The sequence below is a fragment of the Aotus nancymaae genome, unplaced genomic scaffold (assembly GCF_030222135.1).
Source record: "Aotus nancymaae isolate 86718 unplaced genomic scaffold, 86718_ANA_hifiasm-v0.15.2.pri h1tg000003l, whole genome shotgun sequence".
In the NCBI taxonomy this organism is placed as follows: Eukaryota; Metazoa; Chordata; class Mammalia; order Primates; family Aotidae; genus Aotus; species Aotus nancymaae.
In genome coordinates, this window is record NW_026988414.1 from 4803136 (window position 1) to 4820430 (window position 17295).

Genomic DNA, 17295 nt, shown 5'->3' on the forward strand with positions numbered 1-17295 from the left:
TGATAAATTGTGGAGGAATGACTAGACAAAGGAAAAGGAGTTCTGAGTTTCTAGGGCTGGTAACTTGCGGGAAGGTATATATGGGGGAAACTAATGGTAGTTAAAGGTTATTTAGTAGGGTTTGTCTTATCTCTATCTTCATCTCTGGTGATAAGTGTTGTTCTCCTCTTGGTCCAGGCAGGGGAGGGGACATCGTCACAAGGGGAAATTTATGCCCTGCTTTTAGGCAGACAGAAAAAGGGCAGAGAGTTCTTCCTCTGTCTGCTTTTTTTCAACTGCCTTCAGCTCAAAAGAATCATTTTGCCAAAGTGTTGTATCTTGGGGTGGCATATTCTGATCCCTTTCATTGCCAATACCAATATGTGAGACATTCTCAGTCTCAAACATAAAAATAAATGCTTGTGGAACTGACATGAATTTTGCCTTAAGAGATCAGGAGGTGCAGAGCTACTTTTCAAATGGTCTCTGTATTGTATTCCAAATTTCTGGACCAATTTAGATCCACTTCATGCTCAGTTTTTCTTCAGGCACATTCAGACCATGTAGTGGAAGAAAAGCAGCTTACTCTGTGCTTTTAAGGTCAAACTATATTTTTGAAAGGTTTTCTAAAATGTTTACTTCACTAAGCTGCTCTGATTCTGATATAGTCTCCTGAAAAAATAAAACTATGAAATCAATGATGATTGAGAGTGATGAGGGAATGGAGGATGTTCTTTAAAGAAAGCAAAATAATAGATAAACCAAACTTACGGAAATATAGGAAGCAAAAGTATTTGAACTAAGAAGACTTATTACTATAGGAGATGACAAGAAAACAACCAGCCTGTTTCTAAGGCCAAAATTAGATTTATAAAAACGAGTACTGGCTAAGGTGAATTTAGGGCAGGGCAGCCCAAACAATTGCCTTTTGCCTCTTAAAAGTACTGATTAAAAATAGTAATACTATCTAATCCCTATTTATAGTGTGCCCTTATGGTGTGCTATACTGTACTTTGAGAGGAGGTTAGCACCAGAAATGGGTTGCTGGTCCTTGAGGAATCTGAAAGTTGAAAGAACTGAAGACTGGAATAGTCAAAGGAATAGAATTCTTAGTAATGGCATAACCTCCTTGAGGAAAAATGATTACTTTTAGCAGTTATTTCTGCAGGGGATGTTGAGCTCAACAGTGAGCAGGGCACCCAGAAAAGGGCTAGGATATCCTGGCAGGGAGCAAGATCATCCTCCTCCCTGTTCTTAGGACACAAGGAGCAGCAACAAACAAGTCCTGTTCTGTGCTTGAAGTCTATGAGCAGCATCCTTAACTCTGTGTGTCACCTTGAATGGTGAAGATCCACATCCCTCTCCCTTCAATTCAGGCCACCTCCCTCCCTGAAAATCTCACTGTGCCTGAGTCTTTACATATTAGCTCTGTTCTAATGACTCTCCAAACCAAACCTCCAACTCAAATCTTTCTCCCCAACTGCAAACTCAGACTTCAAAATACTGGACATGGTTCCATGTATAGCCCAGCAACCCCCAAAACATCATATGTCCCTAATCAGACTTACTGCCACTCCTGCATTCCTGACTCTGTTAGCAGAGGGGCTGCCCTCTTGACAGTGACTCATGTTACCAAGTTCAGAGTCATCTCCCACATCTTCTCTCATATCCCACAACTAATCAGTTACCAGGCCCTGCCACAGCTCCCACCACCACATTGCTTTTGAAACATGTATGACTGTATTTTTGTACTTGTATTTTATTAAAGAGATAACACATTCAGTTGGTTCAAAACTCAGAGTATACAAAGCTGTACAGGAAAAAGAGTCCCTATCTTCTGCCCATCTTCCTGAACAGGAAAAGTTCTCCCCATCTTCATCTTCTCCCCACAAGCGACCTTTATTGTTTCTTGTGTAACTCCCAGAGGTACTGTATGTATTTAAAAGAAAAATAAATACATCTTCCCCTTTTCTCCTTTTTTACACAAATGGTAACATACTACACACAATCCTACTCCTTGTTCTTTTCATTTAATGTATCTCAGGGATCCTTCTAAATCAGTAACAAAAAAGCTCTTATATTATTTCTTTTTTTTTTTCAGGTGGAATTTCATTCTTGTTGCCCAGGCTGGAGCCCAATGGTGTGATCTCGGCTTGCTGCATCCTCTGCCTTCTGGATTCGAGCAATTCTCCTGACTCAGCCTCCCAAGTAGCTGGGATCACAGGTATGTGCCACCATGTCTGACTAATTTTTCATATTTTTAGTAGAGACGAGGTTTCACCATGTTGGCCAGGTTGGTCATGAACTGCTGACCTCAGGTAATCCACCTGCCTCAGCCTCCCAAAGTACTGGTGTTACAGGCGTGAGCCAACGCACCTGGCCTCTTGTATTCTTTCTTAAATCCAGTAGACGTACCATATTTTACTTAACCAAGCCGCTAGTTAAATGTTTTTCAATCTTTTCTATTACTAAAGTTAAATAGTTTTCAATCTTTTCTATTACAAATGATGCTGCAATGCATAATCTTTTTGTTTTTTTTAAGACAAGTTCTCACTCTATCACCCAGGCTGAAGTGCAGTGGCATGATCAGGGCTCACTGCAGCCTCAAATTCCTGGGCTCAGGTGATCCTCCCACCTCAGCCTTCCAGGCAGCTGAAACCACAGGCACACACCACCATGCATTTTTTTCTACCAAAAATGCAGAAAAATTAGCTGGGGTTTCATTATGTTGCCCAGGCTGGTCTTGAACTCCTGGGCTCAAGTGATCTACCCAACTCAGCCTCCCAAAGTGCTGCGATTACAGGTGTGAGTCACTGTACCTGGTCTATAATCTTGTATATGCCATTTTGCACATGAGAATATTTGTGAAATTCCACCCTGTCATAATTTATTGCCCCTTCTCCCCTTTCCAGTTTTACTTTCTTTACTTTAGCTCAGACCTTCACTGCTACAGATGCCTTCTAACTGGCATCTCTACTCTAGTACTTTTAACTTACATATAATAAATAGTAAGCATTTTCTATATGCCAGGTACTCTATTAAGACAGGGAAGAAAAAGGGAATAAAAAAGAAAACCCAGCCCCAGGCCACAAATCCTCGCATATCTCACAGATGTTGGAGCTTTGGGAACTTATTAATAAATCAACCCTTTCTTGTCTTTTTAGAATTAGTTGGGAATTAGTGACAGGAGTCAGGCAAATGAAAAAAAATACTGGCTGGGTGTGGTGGCTCATTCCTGCAATCTGAGCATTTTAGGGGGCTGAGACAGGCAGACTGCTTTGAGTCCAGGAGTTCAAGACCAGCCTGGGCAACATGGCAAAACCATGTCTCTACCAAAAATACAAAAAAATTAACTGGGCATGGTGGTGAGTGCCTGTGGTCCTAGCTACTCAGGAGGCTGACGTGGGAGGATCACTTGAGCCCAGGAAGTGGAGGTGACAATGAACCAAGATCACACCACTGCACGGTAGCCTGGACAATGAAGTGAGACCCTGTCTCAAAAAAGAGAGAGGAAAGAGAGAGAGAGAGAGAGAAAGAAAGAAAGAAAGAGAAAGAAAGGAAGGAAGGAAGGAGAAGGGAAGAAGGAAGGGAGGAAGGAAAGGAAGGAGGGAGGGAAGGAGGGAAAGGAAAGAAAGAAAGAGGGAGGGAGGGGGGGAAGGAAGGAAGGAAGGAAGGAAAGGAAGGAAAGGAAAGGAAAGGAAAGGAAAGAAAGAGATATTAAGAGAAAGAGAGAGAGAGAGAGAGATTTCCTTGCTGTCAGTGTTTCATTGGCAAACAAAGCTGAGTCCAAAAGCCAGATGGGCTTCCTACAATTTCCCACAAGTTTAGACCTTGGGGCAACCCTTTTATGATGGGAGAGTTTGATCTGCAGAGAGGCAGAAACCTGCCAGGATGGCTGCAAGGGAAATAGTCTCAGGACTGTCAAGCTCCAACAGGGGGATGGAAACAGATGGGTCCCCACGCCTACCTCTAGACGACTCGGGTGTGTTTTCCCACATAGAAACAGGAGGTGAGATAACACATAAGCTCTGTGGGCAACCAGATCCCAAAAGGGAGAGAAGAAAGGGGGTAGGGGACGAGTCAGCCACCCATCCAACCTCTCTCCTTCATGGAAGTAAAGCAGAAATTTCTTATGGAAACACAAGGGCAGGGGAATAGAATTTCTCCTAACAGTAAACTAAAAGCTTACTTCCTGGCACTTGTTTTAAAATACAGTAGCCCTTCACTTAGGAGCAAACTAGGTCTTTCAAAGCTTTTGAAAGCTATTAAAAAAAGGTCTAAGTACAGACTTTGCATGTTTTCACTTATTTGTGGAACTAAATATTAAAATAATTGAACTCATGGAGATAGAGAGTAGGAGGAGGGCTACCAGAGGCTGGGAAGGGTAGTAGGGAACAGTGGAGAGTGGGAAGGGTTAATTAATGAGCACAAAAAAAAACAAACAAACAGAAAAAATGAGTAAAACCTAGTATTTGCTAGCACAACAAAGTGAGTATAGTAAAAAATAATTAAATTGTACATTTAAAAATAACTAAAAGAGTATAATTGGGCTATTTGCAACACAAAATATAAATGCTTAAGGTGATGGATACCCCAATTACCTTGATGTGATAACACATTGCCTAACTGTATCAAAATGTCTCATGTAACCCATAAATATATACACCTATTATGTACCCATGAAAACTAAAATAAATAAATAAAATATAAAAATTTTAAAAAGATCTAAATAACAAAATTGCCTAATATTTGTATAATACATTGGTGACAAACTCAAATACATGGCAACTTTCCTCAAAAGATCAAAAAGTAAACTATTGGGCCAGGCATGGTGGCTCATGCCTGTAATCCCAGCACTTTGGGAGGCCAAGGCAGGTGGATCACTTGAGGTCAGGAGTTCAAGACCAGCCTGGCCATCACGGTGACAACCTATTTCTACTAAAAATACAAAAAGAAGCCAGGCGTGGTGGCAGGCACCTGTAATCCCAGCTACTCGGGAGGCTGAGGCAGGAGAATTGCTTGAACCCGGGAGGCGCAGGTTGCAGTGAGCCAAGATGGCACACTCCAGCCTGGGTGACAGAGCAAGACTCTGTCTCAAAAAAAAAAAAAAAAGAGAGGGGGTGGTAACTATCGCTAATTCAGCTGACTGGGGAAAATTAAGTCTGAATTATAGGCTGTTAACAAATCTAACTTTGTGGAACCAAGGAATGTCACATAAGAATGTGTGCATTTCATGATCTTTTATTTTTCAGTTTAAAAAATAAAGATGTGAAGCTCTTTTTGTAATACATACCATAAAAATATTACAATAAACAATGAAGCAAAATTAAAAAAACAGGAATCTAACTTCACTGCAGTATGTCCTAATTGATTATACAAAACACTGAGTAAAAAATGAATTAGCACATAATTCAGAGGGGATTAAAAACTTTTCAAACTTTCTCTCTCCTCCTGGCTGATATCCTTTTAAGATAGAATGGCCCTAATAGCCATCTTTCTAATAGCCTTCCTTGGCTTTCTCCTAATGTATTGAGTTACAGTATCCCATGATATGGTCTGGCTGTGTCCCCACCCAAAACTCATCTTGAATTGTAGCTCCCATAATTCCTACATGTCATGGGAGGGACCCAGTGGGAGGTAACTGAATCATGGGGGCAGGTCTTTCCTGTACTGTCTTGTGATAGTGAATAAGTCTCATGAAATCTAATAGTTTTTTGTTTTTTGTTTTTGAAACGGAGTTTCACTCTTATTGCACAGACTGGAGTGCAGTGGCGTGATCTCGGCTCACTGCAACATCTGCCTCCATGGTTCAAGCGATTCTCCTGCCTCAGCCTCCTGACTAGCTGGGATTACAGGTGTGCGTCACTATGCCCAGCTAATTTTTTGCATTTTTAGTAGAGACAGGGTTTCATCATGTTGGCCAGACTGGTCTCAAACTCCTTACCTCAGGTAATCCACCCACCTCGGCCTCCCAAAGTGCAGGGATTACAGGCATGAGCCACCATGCCCAGCCAACTGACGGTTTTATAAAGGGGAGTGCCCCTACACAAACTCTCTTGCCTGCCACCATGTAAGATGTGCCTTTGCTTCTCCTTTGCCTTCTGCCATGATTATGAGGTCTCCTCAGCTATGTGGAGCTGTGAGTCCATTAAACCTTTCCTTTATAAATTACCCAGTCTTGAGTATGTCTTTATAGCAGCATGGGAACAGACTAATACACTCCATGAAGAAATTTTATCTCATTTAAGGTCAGTACTAGCCCTGAAACAAGGGTATAAATTAGAAAAAGTGAGGAATGCATCAGAAAGTCTTGCTATCTGCCTTCTAACCTCCCATCCCAAATGACACTGTTTTTCAAAGGTGCTCCATGGCTTCTCAATCACCAAATTCAACTGTCAGCTTTTAGTTTTCATCTTCAAACTTTCTGTTGAATTTGTCACCTTAAACCAGGTTCCTGAGTCCCACCACTAGGGCTTCTAATAGGTTCCCTGATCCACATTTTTGAAAAACTTCCTGAGTTATTTTTGTGATCAGCCAAAGACCTTTTTCTTGAAATTCCTCCACTGGCTTTCATGACCCAGTTGAATCCTGGTCTCCCTGACAACTCCTTTCTCTTCCAGGACTGCTTTGCTCACCTGGGCAAGCAAGAACTATCTCCTCTTCCCTTGATAGACACTCCGCCGACAGAACCAGGAATGGATATGTGGCCCAGGCTAGGCAGCTACAGTCCTTCCTCAGAGTTCTTTTAACTGATGAGATTTTTCCTTCCAGGTTGCAAAGTTGTCAGAATACACATGTTACCTGGGCTCACATGACCTGCTGCATGAAGAAAATCCATGGAGAGAAGGAGACAGGGAGGCCAGCAGGTCAAGAAACATGGGGAAAGAGAGAATGGGAGGTGAAAAACAGGAGACAACCATCTGACTTGACAGCATTTGAGGCCTTGGATCTAATCAGCCCTGAAGCCAGATCTATCCCTTTTCTTAGTTTGGTTCCATGCACTCATACATTCTCTTTTTGGCCTAAGCTAATTTGAGTTGAATTTTTGACATTTACAACCAACAAACCCCTTACTAGTCTATCTCATAACTGCGCTTTTCAATATACACAATGGTGAAACTAATTTTCTAAAGCAGACATCAAACCACCACTTGCCTGTCTCGAAAGCCATTCAGCATCTCCCAATGACTCCAGGATTCAGTACAACATCTTGCACAATATGTCCCCCAATTTGACTTTCCAGACTTTCACTACTTTACCACACAAGAGGCAAACTAGGACATCTGTTATTCCTCAAAAATGCGCTGAACAAGTGTCCCTGCTTTGTGCCTTTGCCATGCCTATCTTACCATCTAGAATCCTCTCCTCCCCAGTCTCTGCCTATTAAAATTGACGCAAAAAAAGAAGGTCTACTCCTTTCTCAAGGTCCATTTCATCTTCTTCTCTCCAGGAAGACTTTCCTAAGTACCTCCTGTCCCCTAAGATGTTACTGTACCCTTCTTTGGCTCTGACAGCAAATTTTTTTTTTTTTGAGACAGAGTGAGACTCTGTTGCCTGGGCTGGAATGCTGTGATGCAATCTCGGCTCACTGCAACCTCCATCTCCTGGGCTAAAGTGATTCTCCTGCCTCAGTCTCCCCAAGTAGCTGGGACTACTGGTATGTGTCAGCACATCCAGCTGATTTTTTTGTATTTTTAGTAGAGATGGGGTTTTGCCTCGTTGGCCAGGTTGGTCTCGAACACCTGACCTCAGGTGATCACCCACCTTGGCCTCTCAAAGTGCTGGGATTACAGGCATGAGCTACGGTGCCTGGCTCCTGACAGCATTTTCTACATAACCTTTGTTTTATTTTGTCTTAGATTTTGTGCTGTCTCATCTCAATGCTCACTTATTAGTGACAATACCAACTACTCAGCTGCCTGAGTCAAAACTCTGAGCCTCCCTTCCTCACTCCATAATCTATACAATTACCAGGTCGGACTCTAATCTTTCTCAAAATACTTCCAAATCAATCCCATCATTCCTGTCGCTCATCAGAACTCTTAACATCTACCTTCATATCTTCTGTTCTGATAGGTCTCCCTGCCACCAGCCTCATCCTACTGAAATCCAATTGCCCACTGACGCCAATTATCTTTCCAACTTTCAAATCTGAGCATGCCATGTCCCTGTCTAGAGAGTCAAGACCAATGGATCCCACTCTGCAACGGCTTGACTTCTGTCTCCCTTCGCAGGCTCATTGCCCACCACTCCCTAAGAAGCACCAACTGTTCGTGGCTCCCTTAACACCCCCAGTGCTTTAATACTGTTTGTCTTTATACACATGATCTAGGAAGGCCTCCCCACTACCTCTGCCTGGTAGAGTTCCCATCTTTCATCTTTCATTCTTCTTCCTCTACTGAGTAATCTTCTTGGACTGTGGTGGGTAACAGCACTTTTGTAAGCCCCCACTTGATGTGGAAGGAGATACCTTTTTTGCATCCCCAGTGCCTGGCACAAGGCCCAGCACAGCATACAGATGCCAGTAAATTGTTTACCAGAACGCTTTTCTGGCAGGAAGTAGGTTTTTGAGGTACTATGGTGTCTAGGATAAGACCCAACTTGGTGCTTGTTCAATTTCATTGGTGTTCAGCACTGGACTGTTGTTATATACTTCACTTGACAGCACCAAGAAACCCTGTGGATGCTGCCATCCCATAAATATTTTTCTCCTGATTGCACACCTGAGCACGCTGAGGTTAAGAGATGGGCACTGGAATAGACAAACCTAAGTCCAATCCCTGTTCTATCACTTACAAGCTGTGTGTCCCAGAAAAGGCTGGGCCTCTGTACCCTTACCTGTAAAATGGAGATAACAGCAGCTATCTCGGGGTTTTGTGAATAAATGAGAAGATACATTTAGGATGCTTGGGCAAGTGCCTGGTACACAGGTGATCGATAAATATTTGCTCAATGAATGAGCTAATGAATAGGGGGTCCACAAAATGGTAGTGGTTCTTAAAGATACATCTTTCCAGAGAACCCAATCTCTGGCTGCCTTGGAATGCAGTTTCAAGTCTGGCCCCTTAGTCTTGGGTCCAAAACAAGGCCTAACCCCACCCATTCCTATGTGCAGCTGGGTGAGATCAGCAGGTGAGGCCACCGAAGTCCAGAATCTGCCGATGGGCTCCTTCCTAAGGATGGAAGTGTGCACACTACCCGGTCCTACCCAGCAGCAGCTGCCGTCCCACAGCCCCTCCCACCCCATGTGCCCTGAGGTTTTGTAGTCCCTCCGGCCGCCAATTACCAGGGCTCAGTCCCACCCCTAACCAGATTCACCAACAGAGCCCAGAAGGCAGCCCCTCGGGGTGCTTCTGCTGTGCTCATAGGCTCTCCAGCAGTCCTGCCCGCCCTTGTTACACGTCATCTGCTCAGTGCACAGTGGGGCTTGTAGTCTGGAAAGGAGGCAGCGTGGCAACTTTAACTCTTGCCAGGAGCTCCTGCGCTAAGGGTCCTCGGATTACTTCTAAACTCCCTGGACACAAATTCCTTCTCTAGTTAGTGATGAAGAGGGCAGACTGGCCACCCACTTGCCCCACTTTTGGAGCTGAAGCCCTGGGTTCCCTCCCCTGCTCTGCAGTGCGCTGGGGCCACCAAGGACCCCGAGACCACCCAGGTCCATCTTGCTCAGATAATTCAGTATTGCCTGAAATCTGAAATTTCCTTTTCAGATCAAGCAGACATTCAATTCTCTTATTCACCTAAGAGGCAGTTTCTGGAAGGTGCAGAAGCTCTGAAAACAACAGTGACTCCTGGCTTTGCTAGTTTCTCTTAAGAAGCCATGGCAGAACTGACCATCACGATTTTATCTAAACGATGTGACCCATTTACATTCCAAACTGCATCACTTCTTCAGTGCATAAAAGCTGTCAATGACTCCCATTGCCTAAGATGTAAAGTTTAGGCCCCTTAGCTAGGCACATAAGGTGCTTCATAATTATTTTTTATTTACTTATTTGTGGTTACATTTCTTAAAAGCAGCGTTTCTCAACATCTACCACATGCGAGAATCACCTGGGGAGCTTTGTAAAAATATGCGCTCTTGTGTCCCACCCTAGACCTCAGAATTTTAGAGGGTGTCAGATATAATGGATTCCTCTTCAAAGTCTAACTTCCTTGTTCTTTGTTCTCAATCGACTTCCTCATACCTTCTCACTTCTAGCTACCCGTTCTGTAAACAACTTTCCCTCCAGTCCACGTTTAAAATAGCCAACTGAGTTCACTTAGATTGTGTGGTCCACCTCCAGCCAATTGGGACAGGACAGAGAAGCAGGGACTGTGTTAGGGATAAAAACCTCTTCCCTCCTTCATTCAGTGTGCCCTCCCAGCAACGAGAGGGCGAGCAGCACCCTTCTGCAGAAGTAAATTTGACTTGCTGAGAAATCCTTTTAATTGAGTATTCATTTTCTTTGCAACTCTGAGCTCTTGTTTCTAACAGAGGGACAGGGCAGACTTTTATGTTTTTAAAGCTACCCTGGGTGATCTTCACGTGCAATCCAGTTTAAGAATTGTTGGTTAATGCCTATCAACACATCCTCATGCATGTGAGCCTTTGCTTTGTGTCATCCTCCGGTTTAAAGGGGACTTTTTCTCTCTCTGTTGCCTGATCAATGCTCATGCTACAAGGCTGAGCTCAACTATTATCCCTTCTCTTCCCTGTCCTCCAGCAGGTGATGGTTTCCTTTAGAATGTTATTCATGCTGCTTCTCCAGCATCACTGGCATGACCTGGTGACTTGTCTGTCTCCCTGGAGAAGCAGTGAGTTCCTTACGGGCAGACAAAGTGTCCTCCTTCACCCACTTCAGATCTACTGCATCAGAATCTTGAGGGGTAGGTCTCAGGCGTAAATGATTTTTTAAGTCCCACTGGTGATTCTGATCCATATCCCTACCTAGGAACTGACTTCACAAAAGCACTGGGTACAGTAAGTAAGCATCCAAGTATTTGTTGCATTGAACTGATGAAGCATCTTATTTGTTTTGAAGTCAATCATGTTGTTGCATCTGGCTGCCTTTGATTCCCCCTGAAAAGCTAAGCACCCCTCTCTTGTAATATCATCTTTATTCATTTACTTATTCATTTATCCAATGAGTATTATCATACACCATAACAAAGACCTGGGGATTCAGGAGTAAACATAAAAACACAGTTACTACCCTATAGGCCTTAGAGTCTACTGTTGTATTAATTCTATTCTAGTTATTATTACAATTTATTTTGTATTACATTGGATTTTTTTGCTTCCATAAACTATTTATATTCAAATGTAGATAAAATGTCTTATCCTCTAATATCCCCAGCATGTTGCTGACACACAGAAGGCATTCTGTAAATGTTTATTGAATCAAGGCAGCACATTTCATAGAACTTATTACAATTTGTTAGTATTTGTGTGATTATTTTATTAATGGCTATCTGTCCCATGAGCTGCAAGCCCACTGAAGACAGGAGCTGAATCTATTTTGCTCATAATATCTGACACAGGACCTGGACGGAGTACGTGCTCAATGAATACTACTAAATACACAAGGAAGAACAGAAATGCAGTCTCCCAACCAAACATCCACTCCTCTCTCCTTCCCCGCTATCCACCACAAAGTAAAGAGTATATTCTTCCTAAACATTAAGGGATTTCAAGCTGTAGTGAACATAAGCCCAAACTGAGATGATGCTTCTTTTACTTACTTACAGGTTGACCTGGGACTCTAGTTCAGGCTCTTTTGTTGGCCATGTCTGAAGGGGCTGGATGCCGAAAGAGAGAGATGACTTTGCTTTCCACAGAAGGGTTTGTGCCATCTGACTCCCACAGGGCCCCTTCGTTAATGGATCCATCAGTGGGCCTGGAGGCTGGGCTGCTGTCCTGAAGTAGAAGAGTTGGGAAAAGCATTGAGAGACAGAGAAGAACTGCAGGCCAATCCCTGGCCTGCTCTGCCCCTCCTCCCTAAGGGCAGCCCCACTGGTAAGCAAGGAGGAGGGCGACACTGAGGCACCCTTAAGACTTAGGGGGTCCCACTAAGACCACATATGACCTTATTGCATAAAGGAAGGCATTGGGCCATGGAACCATCTAAGTCCGGTTACATCCCTCAGCAATGAGTTAATTCAGTAGAGTCTAAAGTAAAATGAAGCCCAGTGAGCATTTGAACAATCACAAACTTATTTTTTAAAAGGCAGTATTAATTTGGTAAGGGAAGCTATGTCTAGAATGCTTTTGGAGAATCACTGGTGGTAGAACCTCATGGCCATCACTGGGGCAGTCCAGGAGCACTTGGTTTATCTCCTCATTTAAAAATCCAAGAAAAGCCTGGGCCTAGACTGGCAACAACAGTGAAACAAGGATCAAAAGCCACAGTTCAAGAGTTGATAGCATATAGTATATAAGCAATAAATGCTTGCTGAATTAATAAAAGCTTGTTCATGGGAATAAATTGAGAAATGCATTCCTGAGATGTGTCTGCTCCTTTCTCCAATGATGCGTCAAGGAAGGTGGAAAAGGCAGTTGTGGGATGATGGGGCTACTCTGTTAGGAAATGCAGGCATCACACTCCTTCTGACTGGAATTATTTTCTGAGCCAATTAGCAGGGCTCTTCACTCACCTCTGCCTCAAGTGACAGACAAACAAGCCAGAAAAATCCAATTACTTGGAAATGGAAAAATAAAAATAAAAGCAACCTTATATAACACTTTGGTCAAAAGGGGACTCTTTATGTCTTCTTAAGAAACATTGTGACATCTCTGGCTAGAGTCACTAGTGAATTAAAAAAAAAGAAAGACTGTGAAAAGACAAAAGGCCTAATGGTTCAGCAAGGTTTTGTGCATGAGGAAGGAGTGCTGTGAGGCTGGATGCCAAGAAAAGTGACTCCACATAGGCTGGGGCTTTGGAATCAGATAGGCACTGCCCACTGTGAAGGTTCTATAGTGGTGCCAATTAGACGCAAGGCTGAAGGCATATTTTTAAAAAATCAAAAAAACAAAACAGGCCAGTGGTGGTGGCTCACGCCTGTAATCCTAGCTATTTGGGAGGCTGAGGCAGAGGAATTAGTTGAACCTGGGAGGTAGAGGTTGCAGTTAGCCAAGATTGCACCACTGCACTCCAGCCTGGGTGACAGAGTGAGACTGCCTCAAACAAAACAAAACAAAACAAACAAAAAACCCCCAAAAAGTCAGTCTAATGACCTGTGCCTAACACAGGAAGGATTCAAGACTCACATAACCTCCTACCTGTCCCCTTTGTCTTATCTCTTGCCAGGTCCCTCTGGTATTCCTTTTATAAATGATGACTTGGCTTCCCCCATCACCTTTCCTGGGTCCAAGAAGCCACATGCTGCATACCTCACCCAGACTTCTAGGTAATCTCACCCTAAGCTGCCTTCAGGCCACTAATCTTGGCAGTAACTAGATAGATATCAAAGGCTTAAGTCTCCTACTTAGGACAAAGGGCAAGAAATCAGGGTTCTGCTATGTTATCAGTTGTTCTTTACCCAAAGGAACCCCAAGTTTTCTAAAACCCATTGTCACTAGAGTTTAAGGTTGCCTTAGTCATACACCAACAAATAAATAACAAATCAGGGCTTCAGGATGAGAAACATTTTCTTTTTTCTTTCTTTTGAATCTTCCAGATTCATTTTAATTACAAAGATAATATTGTATGCAGAAGATTTATTAAGCAGTGCTCTCAAAAGATACTGATAAGGGAGTGAAGGAAGCAGGACAGGGAACAAGAAGAAACCCAGTAGTTTCAGGCAGAGCCCTATGGAGGGACAGCTTCAATGTGACTGATGCTGTGCTCTTCAACTGGGTAGCCACTACTGAGCAACTGAAATGGAGGCATCCAAACTGAAGTAACATACACACTGGGTTTTGAAGACTTAGTACAAATAAAAATGAATTTAAAACATCTCAATAACGTTTCACACTGATTACATGTTGAATGATAAAAATACATTGTTAGAATGATGTTTTTTTTTGAGATGGAGTCTCCCTTTGTCACCCAGGCTGGAGTGCCGTGGCGCAATCTCTGCTCACTGCAAGCTCTGCCTCCCAGGTTCAAGTGATTCTCCTGCCTCAGCCTTGTGAGTAGCTGGGATCACAGGCACGCGTCACCACGCCCAGCTAATTTTTGTATTCTTAGTAGAGATGGAGTTTCACCGTGTTGGTCAAGCTGGTCTCGAACTCCTGACCTTGTTATCAGCCCACCTTGGCCTACCAAGTGCTGGGATTACAGGCATGAGCCACCGTGCCTGACCTAGAATGATGTTTTTTAATTTAAAAAAAAAATCTTTTTTTTTTTTGAGACCGGCCTTCACTCTGCCGCCCAGGGTGGAGTGCAGTAGCACGATCATAACTCACTATAGCTTTGACTTCCCAGGGTCAGGAGATACTCCTGCCTCAACCTCCTGAATAGCTGGGAACACAGGTGTGCACCATCACACCTGGCTAATTTTTAAAAACATTATTTGTATAGACAGGGGTCTCCCTATGTTGCCCACAGTGGTCTCAAACTCCTCAGCTCAAGTGATCCTCCTACCTCGACTTCCCAAAGTATTGGGATTACAGGCATGAATGCCATACCCAGCCCATTATTAAAATGAATTTTAATGTGGCTACTAGAAAATGTAAAATCACATACGTGGCTTGCTTTATATTTGGGGCACTGCTGCTCAAGGTAACTGACACCTCAGAGTTGTCCCCACTTGAGACAAGGAGCGAGGCTTTCATTTCCTGCAGCCTCAGTCACTGGCTGAGGGCCACAGGGTAGGAGTGAGGGTGGGTTGATGTAGAGGCCCATGTCCTTCAAGCTCTCTACACATGTGGGGTGCAGGGGTGCAAGGGCAGTTTGCCCACGAGTCCCCATTGTGAGTGCTTGGAAGCGCATGGAACTGGAGACGGGAAAAAGAGCACAGAACGGTAAAAGGACCTGAGGGCATCTAAGGGAACTGACTAACGATGTCCATGACACCCCCTGACCCCACTCCCTTTCCTCTTCATTAGCAGTTTGGCTTCCTACCACTCTTTTCCTCTATCTGCAAACCTTTATGCAACATATATGCTTGGACTATACAATGTTCTGTGACTTGCTTTTCTACCTAAACTAGAGGTCTTATACATCTTTCTGTATCAGTAAATATGCATGCATCCTTCATTTGGAATATTACAGAATGAGATATCCTTATACATTGTTTACATTCTTTTAGCTTTTAAGTCTTTAAATATTAAGATGATTTGTCTTAGCATGTTCTTTCCTAGCCCTTTAAGACTTTATTAAGAATTTAAAATGTTAGCTATTTTAAACCTTTTCTCTCATTTAATTTTATCTTTTTGCCATACTTTACTCTTAGAGTTCTTTCTTTACACTTTCATCTAATTCTTTGACTTCAGAAACTGTTCAGATTTTGTCTCATCACTGTTTTCATCCATTTACTCATTTCTGTTATCTTTTCTAGACCTAACTTTCTAATTTTAAAAAATATATTTTCCTCTTAACTTTCTGACATATCTTATCTTTATCTTTTCACTATTTAAAATATATAACAGTTGAAGAATTTCTTGGAAAGAAGTGGAATAAGTGCTCATTTGCCTAACTCCTTGGAACTCTTGGAAAAAAAGCAAAAAATAGCTCAATATATAGAAGACAACTTATTGAAACAAGAGAGTGGCCAAACTCCATGCTAGAACTCTGAGACCTGCTACATATGGTTAAGTGCAGACAAACTGAAAGAAATCATTGAGATTCTGTACATCTCCCACAATGTGAGGGAAATGACCTGGCATATCCTGAAGGCCTGGTTAGGTTTGATTTGGAGAAGTGAGGAATGACAGCAAAGGTGGGACTGGGTAGAGGATTTCCTCTTCTTTTTTTCACTGCCCCAGCTTTCTAATGAGAAAGTGTGACCTCCTGAAAACAGGCTGAGGAAGAGAAGGATAGTTATGTCTTAGGAGCCACTTGGATCTCTTGAAAGACATTAACCAAAAGTACCTATGAACCTGCCCAAAGAAGGGCCACAAGTCAGGGGCTATCACACTGACCTACCCAGACCCTCTGTGGAAGGGTGTGTTTGCCTTCAAGTGGGGGTGAAGGCTGGTAATTCAAGGGAAGCCCTGCCAGGGTGTCAGATACAGCATGGGAACAGGGAATTAGGTGGACTGGTGGGAAAATAATATGGGATTGGTAAGAAGAGATGGCACATTCCTACTGCCTCTGTACCCTTTCCATTTCCTGAGGCCAGACCTGAAGCTCAGGTTCTAAAAAAGAACACCCAACCATTGCTCAGATAGAGCGTGAGGGAGTCAAGGTGGTTCCACTCATATTATTAGTAGGTACACAACCCAGGAGAGCTACAAAGACTACCGAGATGCAAAGATGAACATGCAAGACTACCAAGCACAGGACCCATGAGAAATGGCAGCACTGAGCAGATGAGGAGTACAGATCAGGAGGTTTCCATAGGGAGCAGATGAAAAATAAGACATCAAGAGAACAAGGCTTCTCTCAAAACATCAAATACTGCAATAGGGAGATTTAACAAGGCTCTAGGATAAATAACCCAGAATAAGGTAGGAGAAAGGATGATTCAGTGTGGAGGTGCTTTCTGGGGGCAGGGGACCTGCAGGAGAGGAGATGGGGTATCCCTGAGCACTAAAACACTCCTATGGAAAGTGTTTTTGTATGTATGTGGTTTCCTATTTGATGGAAGTCAGCCCTGAGAAGCGTAGTTGTTTTTTTTTTTTTTTTTTGAGACGGAGTTTTGCTCGTTACCCAGGCTGGAGTGCAATGGCGCGATCTCGGCTCACCGCAACCTCCGCCTCCTGGGTTCAAGCAATTCTCCTGCCTCAGCCTCCCGAGTAGCTGGGACTACAGGTGTGCACCACCATGCCCAGCTAATTTTTGTATTTTTTAGTAGAGACAGGGTTTCACCTTGTTGACCAGGATGGTCTCAATCTCTTGACCTCCTGATCCACCTGCCTTGGCCTCCCAAAGTGCTGGGATTATAGGCGTGAGCCACTGCGCCCGGCGAGAAGCATAGTTTATAGTTTTCCCCTCCTATGTTGTGATTCCCAAGCCCTAGGTGTGCCTTGAGTCTTAGTATTGTGAGTCCAAAGGGATTAGGGTAAAGAGAAACACAGCCTACTACACAGTTAGGCCTCTCCTCAAGGCCTCAAGGAAGTAACAGCAGTCCAGAGAACTTGTCTGGGAGCTCCAGATTGGTTCCTCTAGCTGTGGCAGCCACAGACAGTCCTGAGGAGGCCTACTTATGAAGTCTAAAAGAGACCATATT

At 43.3% G+C, this 17295-nt stretch overlaps 1 protein-coding gene across 7 annotated transcripts in view; it reads right to left on the bottom strand.

Moving 5' to 3' along the window:
- GARNL3 (GTPase activating Rap/RanGAP domain like 3) overlaps positions 1 to 17295 on the bottom strand; it is a 183713-nt gene that overhangs the window by 145499 nt on the left and 20919 nt on the right. For 5 of the 7 annotated variants that reach the window (XM_012458113.2, XM_064377845.1, XM_064377840.1 and 2 more), the window contains one exon: positions 11708 to 11878. In XM_012458113.2, coding sequence (XP_012313536.1) covers positions 11708 to 11850 — 143 coding nt within the window. In that variant the 5' untranslated portion in view covers positions 11851 to 11878. Of the gene's footprint in view, positions 1 to 6614; positions 6639 to 11703; positions 11879 to 17295 lie in introns of those variants that run through there. The other 2 variants (XM_012458116.3, XM_012458118.2) reach the window with 2 other exon arrangements.